This window comes from Pristiophorus japonicus, chromosome 21, assembly GCF_044704955.1.
Source record: "Pristiophorus japonicus isolate sPriJap1 chromosome 21, sPriJap1.hap1, whole genome shotgun sequence".
Lineage (NCBI taxonomy): Eukaryota > Metazoa > Chordata > Chondrichthyes > Pristiophoridae > Pristiophorus > Pristiophorus japonicus.
The window spans coordinates 31,542,793-31,557,180 of NC_091997.1; the positions used below are offsets into that span (position 1 = coordinate 31,542,793).

The window sequence follows — 14,388 nt, forward strand, 5'->3', positions numbered from 1 at the left end:
CAACAACAACACTGCAAGAAGAAGAGACAGTCCTGCTGACAGATAAAGGCAGTGCTGAGTTGCTGCAGTCTGATCAGTGGTTAATCCCAGAAGTACTAATTTGACAGTACAACAAAGAGGTTCGTCACATATCTTAAACTGAACTCCACCAGATCAGGCATCCGGGCAGATTTTATGTTCTTAAAGGCTGGCGACGTGGTCATTCGATTCCATCACCTATAAAACTGTGTCAAGAACAGATAGAAAGAATTGCATTTATAGAGCGCCTTTCACAACCACCGGACATCCCAAAGTGCTTTACAGCCAATGAAATACTTTTGGAGTGTAGTCACTGTTGTAATGTGGGAAACGCAGCAGCCAATTTGCACACAGCAAGCTCCCACAAACAGCAATGTGATCATGACCGGATAATCTGTTTTTGTTATGTTGATTGAGGGATAAATATTGGCCAGGATATCGGGGATAATTCCCCTGCTCTTCTTTGAAATAGTGCCATGGGATCTTTTACGCCCACCCGAGAGAGCAGACGGGGCCTCGGTTTAACGTCTCACCTGAAAGATGGCACCTCCGACAGTGCAGCACTCCCTCAGTACTGCATTGGAATGTCAGCCTAGATTTTTGTGCTCAAGTCTCTGGAGTGGGACTTGGACCCACAACCTTCTGACTCAGAGGTGAAAGTGCTGCCCACTGAGCCACAGCAGGACTGAACCTGGGGGGAGGGGAGGGGATTGTGAGGGAGGAGGGAGGGGAGGGAAGGTCGATATATCACTCAACTGCACAATAGAGCTGATTACAGCGGGTGAGGTGCAGCCAATTGCAGCTTTCTCTGTGTCCACGGATAGATTGATAGAAATTTCAGCACAGTCGGAGCTCATTTGGCACATTGTGCTAATGCAGTATTAGCTTCACATCAGAGCTCAACTCTCCTCCCATTTCACTTCTCTATCTACGTACCCAAAGCAGGAACGGTGCAGGTATCATTTTTTGGAAATAAGGCAGGAATGAGGACTAAATAGTCTGTTACATTCAATTCTCATGAGCAGATCTTCCATGCATATATACACACTATACATTTAATCCCCATTATCAATATCTACAATGTATAATCCATATTTAGATATAGGCTCTATTACAATTATTTACCATGTATAATCCACATTCAGGTACAGGCCCCTTTACCAATATACACCGTGTATAATCCACAATCAGAAATAGGCCCCATTACCAATATACACCATATATAATCCACATTCAGATATAGGCCCCATTACCAATATTCACCGTATATAATCCAAATTCAGATACAGGCCCCATTACCAATATACACCGTATATAATCCACGTTCAGAAATAGGCCCCATTACCAATATATACCATGTATAATCCATGTTCAGATATAGACCCCATTACCAATATAGAGTGTATAAACCATGTTCAGATATAGGCCCCATTAGATTGGAAAACTGCAAATGTAATGCACCTATTTAAAAAAGGAGGCAGACAAAAGGCAGGAAACTATAGACCAGTTATCTGTGGTTAGGAAGATGTTGGAGCCCATTATTAAAGAAGCAGTAGCAGGACATTTGGAAAAGCAAAATTCGGTCAGGCAGAGTCAGCATGGATTTATGAAGGGGAAGTCATGTTTGACAAATTTGCTGGAATTCCTTGAGGATGTAACAAACAGGGTGGATAAAGGGGAACCAGTGGATGTGGTGTATTTGGACTTCCAGAAGGCATTTGACAAGGTGCCACACAAAAGGTTACTGCACAAGATAAAAGTTCACGGGGTTGGGGGTAATATATTAGCATGCATAGAGGATTGGCTAACGAACAGAAAACAGAGAGTCGGGATAAATGGTTCGTTCTTGAGTTGGCAATCAGTAACTAGTGGGGTGGCGCAGGGATTAGTGCTGGGACCCCAACTATTTACAATCTATATTAACGACTTGGAGGAGGGGGACCGAGTGTAACATAGCCAAGTTTACTGATGATACAAAGATAGGAGGAAAAGCAATGTGTGAGGAAGACACAAAAAATCTGCAAAAGGACAGGTAGGCTAAGTGAGTGGGCAAAAATTTGGCAGATGGAGTATAATGTTGGAAAGTGTGAGGTCATGCACTTTGGCAGAAAAAAAATCAAAGAGCAAGTTATTATTTAAATGGAAAAAGATTGCAAAGTGCTGCAGTACAATAGGACCTGGGGGTACTTGTGCACGACACACAAAAGGTTAGTATGCAGGTACAGCAAGTGATCAGGAAGGCCAATGGAATCTTGGCCTTTATTGCAAAGGGGAGTATAAAATCAGGGAAGTCTTGCTAAAATTGTACAGGGTATTGGTGAGGCCACACCGGAATACTGCTTGCAGTTTTGGTTTCCATATTTACAAAAGGATATACCTGCTTTCGAGGCTGCTGAGAGAAGGTTCACAAGGTTGATTTGGAGATGAGGGGGTTGATTTATGAGGAAAGGTTGAGTAGGTTGGGCCTCTACTCATTGGAATTCAGAAGGAGAGGTAATTTTATCGAAACATACAAGATTATGAGGGGGCTTGACAAGGTGGATGGAGAGAGAATGTTTCCACTGATAGTGGAGACTAGAACTAGAGGGCATAATCTTCGAAGAAGGAGCCGCCCATTTAAAACTGAGATGAGGAGAAATTTCTTCTGAGGGTTGTGGATCTGTGGAATTCGCTGCCTCAGAGAGCTGTGAAAGCTGGGACATTGAACAAATTTAAGACAGAAATAGAGAGTTTCTTAAACGATAAGGGAATAAGGAAGTTATGGGGAGCGGGCAGGGAAGTGGACCCGAGTCCATGATCAGATCAGCCATGAGCGTATTAAATGGCGCAGCAGGCTCAAGGGGCCGTATGGCCTACTCCTGCTCCTATTTTTTATGTTCTTATTACCAATATCTACCATGTATAATCCACATTCAGATACAGGCCCCATTACCATTATTTATTATGTATAATCCACATTGAGAGATACCTTACATCGAAGCGACGCGAGAATCAGGACCAGGCGGCTCACACCAAACCAATAGGGTCATTTCTTTTTAAACCAGGTTGGCTTCAGGTAAAGTGATCTTTTCAATAATGCCGAGTGTGAGGAACATATACTCTGTAGACTGGAGCCCTGCTGTCTCTAGGAGAAACCAGGCTTAAAACGTGAAGACTGTTTTTACAGTTTGGTTCATCAGCCTCGGATCAGAGAAAGGACGGGGTTTACTCTGAGAATTTTATGTTTTCATTTCGGAGCCCGGGGCCATGAGTTTCCTCAGCCACTGGACCCTTAATCCGCCCTTAGTAACAAGTGCTTTAAAACTATATCAGCCAAGCTACACAGCGATTTCTAGTCAGTGGAGTTTGAGGACAAGAAGGGTTGCCATGGGGACATTGGAGACAGGGGAGCACAGGTGAGTTGGGCAGATAAGGTCACCTGGGACCAAATAAACCTGACGCCACATGGGAGCAAAGTAAATCGCGCTGGAGAGGCCGCTAACAAACCAAGTACACAAGAAAGACTTGCATTTCTATAGCGCCTTTCACGGCCACCCGACGTCTCAAAGTGCTTTACAGCCAATGAAGTACTTTTGGAGTGTAGTCACTGTTGTTATGTGGGAAACGCAGCAGCCAATTTGCTCACAGCAAGCTCCCACAAACAGCAATGTGATCATGACCGGATAATCTGTTTTTGTTATGTTGATTGAGGGATAAATATTGGCCAGGACACCAGGGATAACTCCCCTGCTCTTCTTCGAAATTGTGCCATGGGATCTTTTACGTCCAGTTGAGAGAGCAGACGGGGCCTCAGTTTAACGTCTCATCCGAAAGATGGCACCTCCAACAGTGCAGCGCTCCCTCCGTACTGCCCCTCCGACAGTGCAACACTCCCTTAGTACTGCCCCTCCGACAGTGCAGCATTGCAATAAAGAAGCGTTGCAAATGCAAACAAACCAAAAATTAATTCTGGCTCCCTCCCAAAAGCCCAAAAATCCAACACTCACACCCCAACACAACTTCAGATCAATTGGTTTATAATTCATTGAAGTTTTACTCAGACTCCGATCTGTACAAGTCTTTTTTACGCCAGTAGTTTCAAGAATAGAAATTCAATACAAATCCACAATACATAATCAACCGCCTCTTTTCAGCATTTACAAAACATGGGTTGAAACATTTACACTCGACTCCCCCTGACATCAGCACTGATTGTTCCAAAGTCCTCTTATATACTGAGAGAGAACATACATGCTTATTAACAGAGTATGTACAAAATAACAGTAGACTGGACAGTTACTGTCAGTCTGCATTGGTTTTGCATCAGTCACAAAATATATCTAGATTTAACAGGCAAGGCCATTCTTAAAGGGGTACAGCTTCTCGTTTTATGATTTGTCCGGGACTATATTCACACAAGGGAAAAACTTCAGCTGGTCACACAAACACTAAACCAATGTGTGTGTTGTAGAGGAACTTATCCTTTGACATTTGTAATGTATGCACCGGTGAGTATGCTCACAGGTTGATAGAGCTGTTGAATTGTGAACGGCTTAGGCAGTCACGTGATGTTCACAAGACTCAATAAAACCCCAGCCCGTTGGGTTCAGGGGGTCCACGATGAGGTATGCAGTTGTGAGCCTCGAGGATGAACCGGTAATGTGTAGTGTGATTGTTAAACCTTTTGCTAATAGACCAACTAGTTCTTAATAGCAATGTGTTGCTATGAATTCTTAAGCAAAGAGCCCTTGAAGCAAATACATTACACTATTTGTGACCACGGTTTGTGTTTTCTTGCCCGGACTGAAGGAATAATGTTCTCCTCTGGCCGCGCGGGTGGCTGTGAAATGAGCCTGCGGCAACGCCAGACAGCGCCGAGGCTCACAGCACAAATCCCAAGCTCCGCAACCTAATTCACCCATTGAGCATCAGACTGGGAACGTCACAGGGGAGGAAGGCCCTTTTCCCATTCCGAGCTTTCTGGGTGTTGATTTGGGCAATGGAAGAGCGTCACACATGGTACAGGTAGGCTCTCTTCTGATTGGGAGTGTTTGAGGGACCTTTGCTCTGCATCAAACCAGAAGACACAGATTTAAGACAATCGGCTAAAGAACAAACGGGGGAGATGAGGAGACATTGTTTTTATTAAGTTATGATGATCTAGAATGCACTGTCTGAAAGGACGGTGGGAGCAGATTCAATGGTAAATTTCAAAAGAGAATTGGATAAGTGCTGAAAATGAAACATTTTCAGGGCTATAGGGAAAGAGGGCTGTTGGGATCGCTCCTTCAAAGGCCGGACGGGCTGACTGGCCTCCTTCTGTCCTTTATGGTTTAACGCTAGCCAGTCTTATATTTGGCCCAGGAGTGCTTGATGCTGTTTGCCAAGGTTCCCGTGACTCAGAATCCACTGTAACAAAATAAAACAGTTTATGCAGGTCTGGCGAGCGGTGAGCTTAGCCAGTGTGCAAGTATCTCCCTGAATCGCTAACGTTACCAGCGGAAGTTTTTGTTTGTGTGTGCGTGTGTGTGAACGTGAGCCCCAGAGAGAGACCAGCATGGGGTGTCACATGGTCCCCACGGTACGTGGTCACAACACAACGAGGGAGGCTCAGTAAAAGGAACGCTCGTTAGTTCAAGGCAAATGAAACTCACCGGGGCAAACGTCCTCGCGAGTTTCGCAACAGAGTTCAAAACAAAATTACACGGCGGAACGAACTGAGTTGCCAACTCTGGTCGGATGTATTCCTGGAGGTTTCATCACGTGACCTCCTCCCACTGCCCAGCCCAGTCCAGTCCAATGAAAGTGTTCAAAGAAAACACAAAATGTAATTTTAACGCTGTCCATGATTTATCCTCTGGGTTGATAAGGAGTGTCCGGGAGATTAACCTTGAATTCCTGTTGACTGCAGGGCAATCCTGGAGGGTTGGCAACCCGAGGCAGCAAGTGGGAGTTGGAAAAGGACATGTTCCCAGCAGCGATCTTCTGCGACAGGGCTGCCTCGAGCGAGGCCGTGTCCCAGGGCACAGGTCCCAGGCTCGATGCTGCCTCGTATCTACAGACTTCACACCATTGGGTGCAGCAGGTCATTCATATTCACTGATAATGTAGACACAGAACTTCCTCGTGAACGAAATTGTGCATCAATAGGATTCCCCACCCTTTCCAGAGTCCACAACTGGGCAGGAAAACAAGTCACAGCTGGAGTTTTCGGATTTTTCTTCTCTGACTGAGGATTTCAATAAGCGACACCTGCACATCGCAGAATACCCAAGTGGAGGGGTGAGGGCGGTGGTGGGGGAAGAGAATAGAGCTTCTTAAACACAAGACTTGAGTTCGGGAATAAATTGCAGAAATTTCTGGACTGTCCAGTCGAGTCGCCAACTTTGGTTGGACCTATTCCGGGAGGTTTCAGGATATGATCTCCCTCCTTCACCGGCCCTGCCCGGTCAAGCAACCTTTATTCTCACTTCCAATATTAATAAACGAAAAGGTTCAAAGAAAATGAAAACAAAACTCAGTTTTTTTCCAATCCTCCCCGATGATATTGCTGGCAGCTGTGTCCGGGAGATCACTCCCCAGTTTCTGGAGAATCCAGGGCAATCCTGGAGGGTTGGCAACCCGCAGCAAAACTTGGACAGGTGGTGACCCCGTGATGGGAAACGGGATGACCCGAGAGTCGGAGATCACCGTGTCGCTGTGTCCGCAACGGGATTCTACTGGACTTCACTGATCATGGGACCAAAACATGGGTGATTCAGCGATCAGCCACCCTAGGAAACTTGGTGCGCACACGACCCACGATTCTCCCTCTCGAAGGATCACGAGCTGTGATCACCTGATCCCGGAATCAACCCCTGGTGACTGTAATGTACGCACCCATGAGTTTGCTCACAGCTTTGTAGAGCTGTTGCATGGTGAGTGGTTTAGTCAGTCACGTGATGCTCACAAGACTCAATAAAACCCCAGCCCATTGGGTCTGGGTCATCCACGATGAGGCAGGTGGTTGTGAGCCTGGTGGATGAACTGGTAATGTGTAGTGAGATTGTTAAAACTTTGTTAATAAACCAACTAGTTCTTAATAGCAATATGTTACTATGAATTCTTAAACAAAGAACCCATGAAGTAAATACATTACATGACCCACGAAGGGGGCGGAGAGTAACACACGGAGATGCAAGCAACTTCAAATTAAAAATATGAAAACGGGCTCTTTTAGGGAAGGCTGAGGACCTGATAAAGGTCTCTAAAAATTAAGAAGGGGTTCGATAGGGTAACCTCAGAGAAGTTGTTTCCACTTGTGGGGGAGTCTAAAACTAAGGGCCATCAATATAAGACAGTCACTTATAAATCCAATCGGGAATTCAGGCGAAACTTCCTTATCCAGAAAGCGGTGAGAATGTGGAACTCATTACCACAGGGAGGGGTTGAGGCGAATAGTATCAATGGATTTAAGGGAAAGTTGGATAAACACATGAGGGAGAAAGGAATAGAAGGATATGGTGATGGGGTGAGATGAAGAGGGGTGGGAGGGGGCTGGTGTGGAGCATAAACCCCGGCACGGACCCGTGGGGCTTTAAATTCTCTACAGTCTCTGAAGAAAGTTCGAGTGGGTGCCTGCAAACTAAATGCTGGCTGGACAGAACACAATGGGGTCGCGGGCTAGGTCACACACTTTATCAGCATCCCCGATTATAAATCGCTCAACCATCGGTGGCCGTGCCTTCTGTTGCCTGGGCCTCAAGCTCTGGAACTCCCTGCCTAAACCTCTCCGCCTCTCTTTCCTCCTTTAAGACGCGCCTTAACCTCTTTGACCAAGCTTATGGTCACCTGCCCTAATTTCTTCTTACGCGGCTCGGTGTCAAATTTATCTGGTTTGACTTGTAACACTGCTGTGAAGCGCCTTGGGACATTTTGCTGCGTTAAAGGTGCTATATAAATAAAAGTTGTTGTTGTTGCTGATGGGGGTGGTGTCGGGTGCTTTAGCCGGACCCTGCAAACATGTCAGTCACGGGTCAAGGAAACGGCACAGAAAGCAAACCGTGGGCTTGCTGATCACGTGGCGTTTTACAAACGGTTACCGGAATATTTAAAAGTCAGTCGGATCGGAGGTAGAGAGACCCGGAGCGTCACATTGTAAGGGGGGCGCGAGGCGGAGCACATAAAGTCAGTGATGTTTCTGTGCTGGCTGACTGTGTGCTCTCCATCACTAGGGTTACCAAAAATGTTCCTTTCAAGCCAGACGGACGCATAGCGCTCTGGATCTCCCGCGCAGTCGGCTTTTCAACTGGAAAAGCCCGCTCCGTGCTCGGGGCTTTGAACGGGCCGCGCACCCCAAAAGAAAAATGAATAGGAACATGGTTTGCTGACCCTCCTGGATGGTTCTGGGATCTCTGGCCATTGAAGATTAATGTCCCGCACACTGCTGCAAACAACCCAGGAGAAAATTCAGAGCAAGCATTAAAGGAAAATTCTTCGAACTCTTGTTTATTAAGTTTATGAAAATATTGGCGATGGGGAGAAAATGGCTGACAAGTGAAGAATCATCCAATCGGGTAACAAAGAGTCGGTTTGCTTTCGAATCGGCCATTGGAATGTGTTGCGATGATGGACGGGTCAGGTGACCAATGGCAGGAATGTGGGAGGCAGGGCAGTTAGGCAGGAAGGTCATGTGATGAAACCCCACGGAATACTTTCAGTCACGGTTCATAACCCTTAATCTCCAGAATTCCCTTCCCAAACCTCGTCACTCCACTAACTGCCTTGGGAAGGACCAAAGGGAAGCTGGACGTTCCCCCCCACCCCAAACAAAGGGGGAAATGACGACAAATTCAGGAGGGGGATTTCATACTCCCTGCCTGGGAGGCTGGACTCTGGCCCTGGAAAGAGGTCACCCGGACTCACTCTCGGCCTCTGTGGAGTGGGACAGATAGAAAGAAGGGGATTCCAACCCTCCACAGTAAAACCCAAATTCTTCCTGATCAAAGAGTAACCTGCGAGCGATTTCCGTGAGTTACGCATTGAACAGCCTGCGAATATAAACAGTAGTTTAATCCATTCATTAACCAAAAGAAAACAAAAAAGAGAGTTGTGCAATATACCCCCTTTCCAGGCACTCATTTCCGAGTCAGGCGTCTCAGCACAAACGACCTGGAGCGTCTCTGGATTGGGGAGAACTGTTGCTTCTCCAGCACAAAGCTGCAAAAGTTACTAACGCCAGTCATTCTCAGGAGAAAGTGCAAATCCATCGTCAATCATTTGTCCTGTTCCACCTTCACCATCCGGGGGATGGGGGGTTTCCCGGGGAGGAATCCTGTCGTATTCCGGACACTCCGCACACCCACTCCTCCCCCCGCCCCCCCACCACCTTTCCGAGCGAGCGATGGGTCTAAATAAGCATCAGGAATAAGGAGCGTTTCAGGAAAATCGACGGGCCCCCTCGGTCACCAGCGGCTCCTGGCGTAGCGATCCCGTCGGACCGTGCCTGTTCCCGCTGCCCTCGGTAAACCTCCAACCTGTCACAGAGCAGAGAGTCAGCGTGAGAGGTGCCGCCACCAATCGCCCACCCCACCCAACCGCAAGGCAAATAAGCTCCACAAACTGCCAATCAATCGCACGCACCCTGTCTCTACAGCCCTTCACTGTCGTTTTAAAAAAAAATATATAGAAATCCCTCCTTGTGGAAATGAAGCAAAATTTCAATTAAATTGGGGTGAATTAGCCCGATAAGCAGCTTCACGGCGAGATAGGTGAACCGGCTGCCTGTTCTAATATGACTGTGGCATTATAACCAATGCTAAAAATAATCATTTTAGATACAACTGAGTGTTTGAGACACGGCGCCCGGATTCATTGCCTTTAGAACTAAAGCTAATCTACAATGCTCTGGATGGCAGCTATTTCAGTTTTTCCACACCGTATTTACAGCACAGAAACAGGCCATCTAGCCCAACAGGTCCGTGCCGGGGTTTATGCTCCACACCAGCCTCCTCCCATCCCTCTTCATCTCACCCCTTCAACGTATTCTTCTATTCCCTTCTCCCTCATATGCTTGTCCAGCCTCCCCTTAAATACATCGATACTATTCGCCTCAACCACTCCCTGTGGTAGCGAGTTCCACATTCTCACCACTCTCTGTGGGGGGGGGTAGGTAACTGGAACTGTGGGCAGGACCACCCACAGAGTGGTGAACATGAGAATGTAAGAAATCGGAGGAGTAGGCCATTCGGCCCCTCGAGCCAGTCAATCAGATCATGGCTGATCTTCGACCCCAACTCCACCTTCCTGCACCACCCCCATATCCCTTGATTCCCTTAATATCTAACAATTCCCTTAATATCCGATGTGAATGTGGAACTCGCTGTCACAGGGAGTGGGTGAGGCAAATAGTGTCGATGCATTTAAGGGGAGGCTAGACAAGCATATGAGGGAGAAGGGAGTTGAGGGTTATGCTGATAGTAAGATGAGGAAGGATGGGAGGAGGCTCGAGTGGAGCATAAATGCCGGCATGGACTGGTGGGGCCGAATGGCCGGTTTCTGTGCCGTATATCCAGTGTAACCCTAGTGTAAAACTTGGGGCAGGAGACGATTACGCTAGTCAGGAGTTCTGGGGCAAAGTGGGGGCTGGGGTAGAATATTCGGATGCCATGCAGAATGAATGAAATAAAAGTCACGTGACAAACTTACCATCCTTGTTGCCCTAGCAACGGTGGGCACAGGAGGACCCCCGCACACTCGTGGCAGGACACTGGGAGGGCAGAATTAAAATTTAAAGCAAATGACTGCTTTTGGGAAACTGGTCCAATGCTTCACCACTTGAAAATGTTCTTCACTTGTTGGCCCAGAACTGCAGGCCCAAGGTGAGTGGAGAGGATTGTCCCTAAAAGGTTCCCCATTTCTCCCCTCCCCATTTCCTCCCCCCCCACCACCACTCCAACTGGAAATGTCTGAGCCACTGTTTGCAGGACAGGAGGGGGTACTGGGTGAAAAATTAAAGCACAGGAAATAAAATTGTAACATTGTGCATCTGTGAGCATGCTCACAGGTTGTAGAGATGTTGCCAAAAGAAAACAATGGGGCACCTGAAAATTTTTTGGCGTGTGCCCCACCCCCCTTTAAGTATTACAACAAAATAGTTGTAGAGCTGTTTAGCCTCTCTTCCAATATCTGAAGGGGCTGCTCCTCAAATTCTGGTTGCACTTCAGCTCCACGTTCCTGATCTTTGGGCACCCTGTGCGGAGGGGAGCGGGTAGGTCCGAGGGCCTCCTCATAGGACTGCTCCTGGGCACGGCCAAGGGGGCCATCAGCCGGTCCAGGCAGCGGGTGGTCGTTCAGCCCGACTGCCTGCCTCTCTTCAGAGCCAGGGTGTCCCTGGAGATGGAGCACACGGTGTCCACCGCTACGCAAGAGATGGGCGCCGGAGGGACTGGAGTGAATCATTACCCCCGGCAACCAAATTTGAATTCAATTTTAAATGTCTAAAATTAAATTTTTTTAAATTTGTCGGTTTTAGTGCCCCCCCCCCACCCCCACCTCTCTTAGCCAGGGGCACTTGTATAATTTGTGACTTAGTGCCCAAAACCCCCCCCCAAAAAAACAAGGTGGCACTTGAAAAGTTTTTTGGGAGTGTGCCTCCCCCTTTAATCAGGGGGCACTTGATTGTCTGATTACAACAAAATAGTTGTAGAGCTGTTGCTGCGGTTGAGGGGATCATTCAGCCCGAATGCCTGCCTCTCTTCCACGGTTACGTTCATGCCAGGGAAGTTGGAGCTCGCGGTGTCCACCCGTACGCTCACGGCCTTCCGTGAGAGGTGGGCACCGGAGGGACTGAAGTGCATCATTTCACTAGCGAACAAAATTTTAATTTAATTTGATTTGACAAAGTTCCCTTTAATGTTTAATTGTCAATTTGTGGGTTTTGGTGCTCTTAAAAAAAAAATGGGCACTTGATTTAAAAGTTTTACCAAAATAGTTGTAGAGCTGTTGCACTGTGAGTGGCTTAGTCAGTCATGTGATGTTCACAAGACTCAATAAAACCCCAGCCAGTTGGGTTTAGGGAATCCAGTTGTGAGCCTAGTGGATGAACTGGTAATGTGTAGTGCGATTGTTAAACCTTTGTTAATAAACTGACTAGTTCTTAATAGCAATGTGTTGCTATGAATTCTTCAGCAAAGAACCCATGAAGCAGATACATTACAAAAAAACAGAATTCAATAAAAGACACAGGTTGAGAGTGTGTCTCACTTACTTTAGACGATTCGAGCGACTTTCCCGGGACAGCTACGTCTGGGTGTCCATGTCCTGTTCGTGGGTGATGCTGAGACGGGCCTCCCTCAGAGAAAGGTAGGTCTCCTCCTCGGGATCATAGTAGTAGAACTTTCGCAAATACGATATGAGAGGTCTGAGCAAGATCAGAAACACGTAATCAGACGGCAGCCAACCCCACGGAAAGTTTATCGAATCTCACCGCACAGGCCATTCGGCCCATCCGGCCTGCGCTGGCTCCGGGAAAGAGCGATCCCATTAGTCCCACTCTCCCAGCTCTTTCCCCAAAGCCCTGCAGATTTCTCCCCTTCAAGTATTTATCCACCGCCCTTTCAGGCAGCGCACAAGATCTGAGGTGCAATGGGATATCCAAAACTACTCGTGTTCAGCCAGCGTCAGTCTGTGTGTCAGTGCTGGATCCACACTCAAGCTCGAAGGAGTCACACAGTCTCTGCACCCCCGCCCCACAGACCACTCGCTCCCCCCACCCTGCGCACCCCTTCACCCAGTGCACAGACTGCACCCCCGCCCCAGACCACTCGCCCCCCCCCACCCTGCGCACCCCTTCACCCAGTGCACAGACTGCACCCCCGCCCCACAGACCACTCGCTCCCCCCACCCTGCGCACCCCTTCACCCAGTGCACAGACTGTACCCCCGCCCCACAGACCACTCGCTCCCCCCACCCTGCGCACCCCTTCACCCAGTGCACAGACTGTACCCCCGCCCCACAGACCACTCGCCCCCCTCCCACCCTGCGCACCCCTTCACCCAGTGCACAGACTGCACCTGCCGCCCCACAGACCACTCGCTCCCCCCACCCTGCGCACCCCTTCACCCAGTGCACAGACTGCACCCCCGCCCCACAGACCACTCGCTCCCCCCACCCTGCGCACCCCTTCACCCAGTGCACAGGCTGCACCCCCGCCCCACAGACCACTCGCTTCCCCCACCCTGCGCACCCCTTCACCCAGTGCACAGACTGCACCCCTGCCCCACAGACCACTCGCCCCCCATCCCGCGCACCCCTTCACCTAGTGCACAGACTGTACCCCCGCCCCACAGACCACTCTCCCCCACCCCTTCACCCCGCACACAGACTGCATCTGCCCCACAGACCACTTGCCCCCCACCCCGCGCACCCCTTCAGACCCTTCACCCCGAAAAGAGATCACACCCTCCCGGCATCTCCCCCCACCCACACACAGATTGTGCCCTCCTGGCACCCCGCCCCCACACCCCACGCACAGACCAGGCACCTCCAGGCACCCCCCGCCCCCCCCCCCCCCAAACACACAGATAGCACACCCCCAGCACCCCCCCACAGACCACCCCCTCCCGGCACAGACCGCAGCAGTGAGTCTGTCCGCTACTGACTGATGATGACTTACTTTGGGAGTGGGAGTTCGGGGATGTGGTCTATCCGGACAAGCTGCCGGATTCTGAAACGACAGAGGTGCTGTAGGGACTTCACATTGCTGAAGCGAGAAACCGGATACAGGAGCTGGACCGGGGTCGGAGGCAGACCTGGAATCGAGCAAAGAATCGTCAGGAAGTTCAGCCCAGAATGGGGCGACAATGTGCCACAACAATACGTGGTGAGGCATCCCAGGTACCACCCAGATCCTGTATTTATATAGCACCTTTAACGTAGTAAATTATCCCAAGCCGCTTCACAGGGGTGTTATCAGACACCGAGCCGGTTAAGGAGATATTAGGACAGGTGACCAAAAGCTTGTTCAAAGAGGTAGGTTTTAAGGAGGAGAGAGAGGTTTAGGCAGGGAATTCCAGAGCTTGGGGCCCTGGCAGCTGAAGGCACGGCCATCGATGGTTGAGCGATTATAATCAGGGATGCTCAAGAGGGCAAAATTAGAGGAGCGCAGAGACCTCGGGGGGGGGGGTTGTGGGGCTGGAGGAGATTACAGAGATAGGGAGGGGCGAGGGCCATGGAGGGATTTGAAAACAAGGATGAGAATTTTGAAATTGAGGTGTTGCCGGACCGGTAATTTGAATTGAGTCGTATGTCGCCCGGTGACACTGTGCGCCGACACACATGGTCACCGTGCCCGACCACCCTCCTCTCGCCCTACCTCCCCTCCAACTCCCACCCTCCTCCTCTCCACCTGCC

At 49.1% G+C, this 14,388-nt stretch overlaps 1 protein-coding gene across 1 annotated transcript in view; it reads right to left on the reverse strand.

The window, feature by feature from the left end:
• Nucleotides 1-4,027: 4,027 nt before the first annotated feature.
• Nucleotides 4,028-14,388, reverse strand: part of socs7 (suppressor of cytokine signaling 7) — a 105,775-nt gene continuing 95,414 nt past the window's right edge. The window contains exons 8-10 of the mRNA XM_070863911.1: nt 13,652-13,787; nt 12,245-12,397; nt 4,028-9,512 (exon numbers count right to left, since the gene is read on the reverse strand). Coding sequence (XP_070720012.1) covers nt 12,277-12,397; nt 13,652-13,787 — 257 coding nt within the window. The 3' untranslated portion in view covers nt 4,028-9,512; nt 12,245-12,276. The remainder of the gene's footprint in view (nt 9,513-12,244; nt 12,398-13,651; nt 13,788-14,388) is intronic.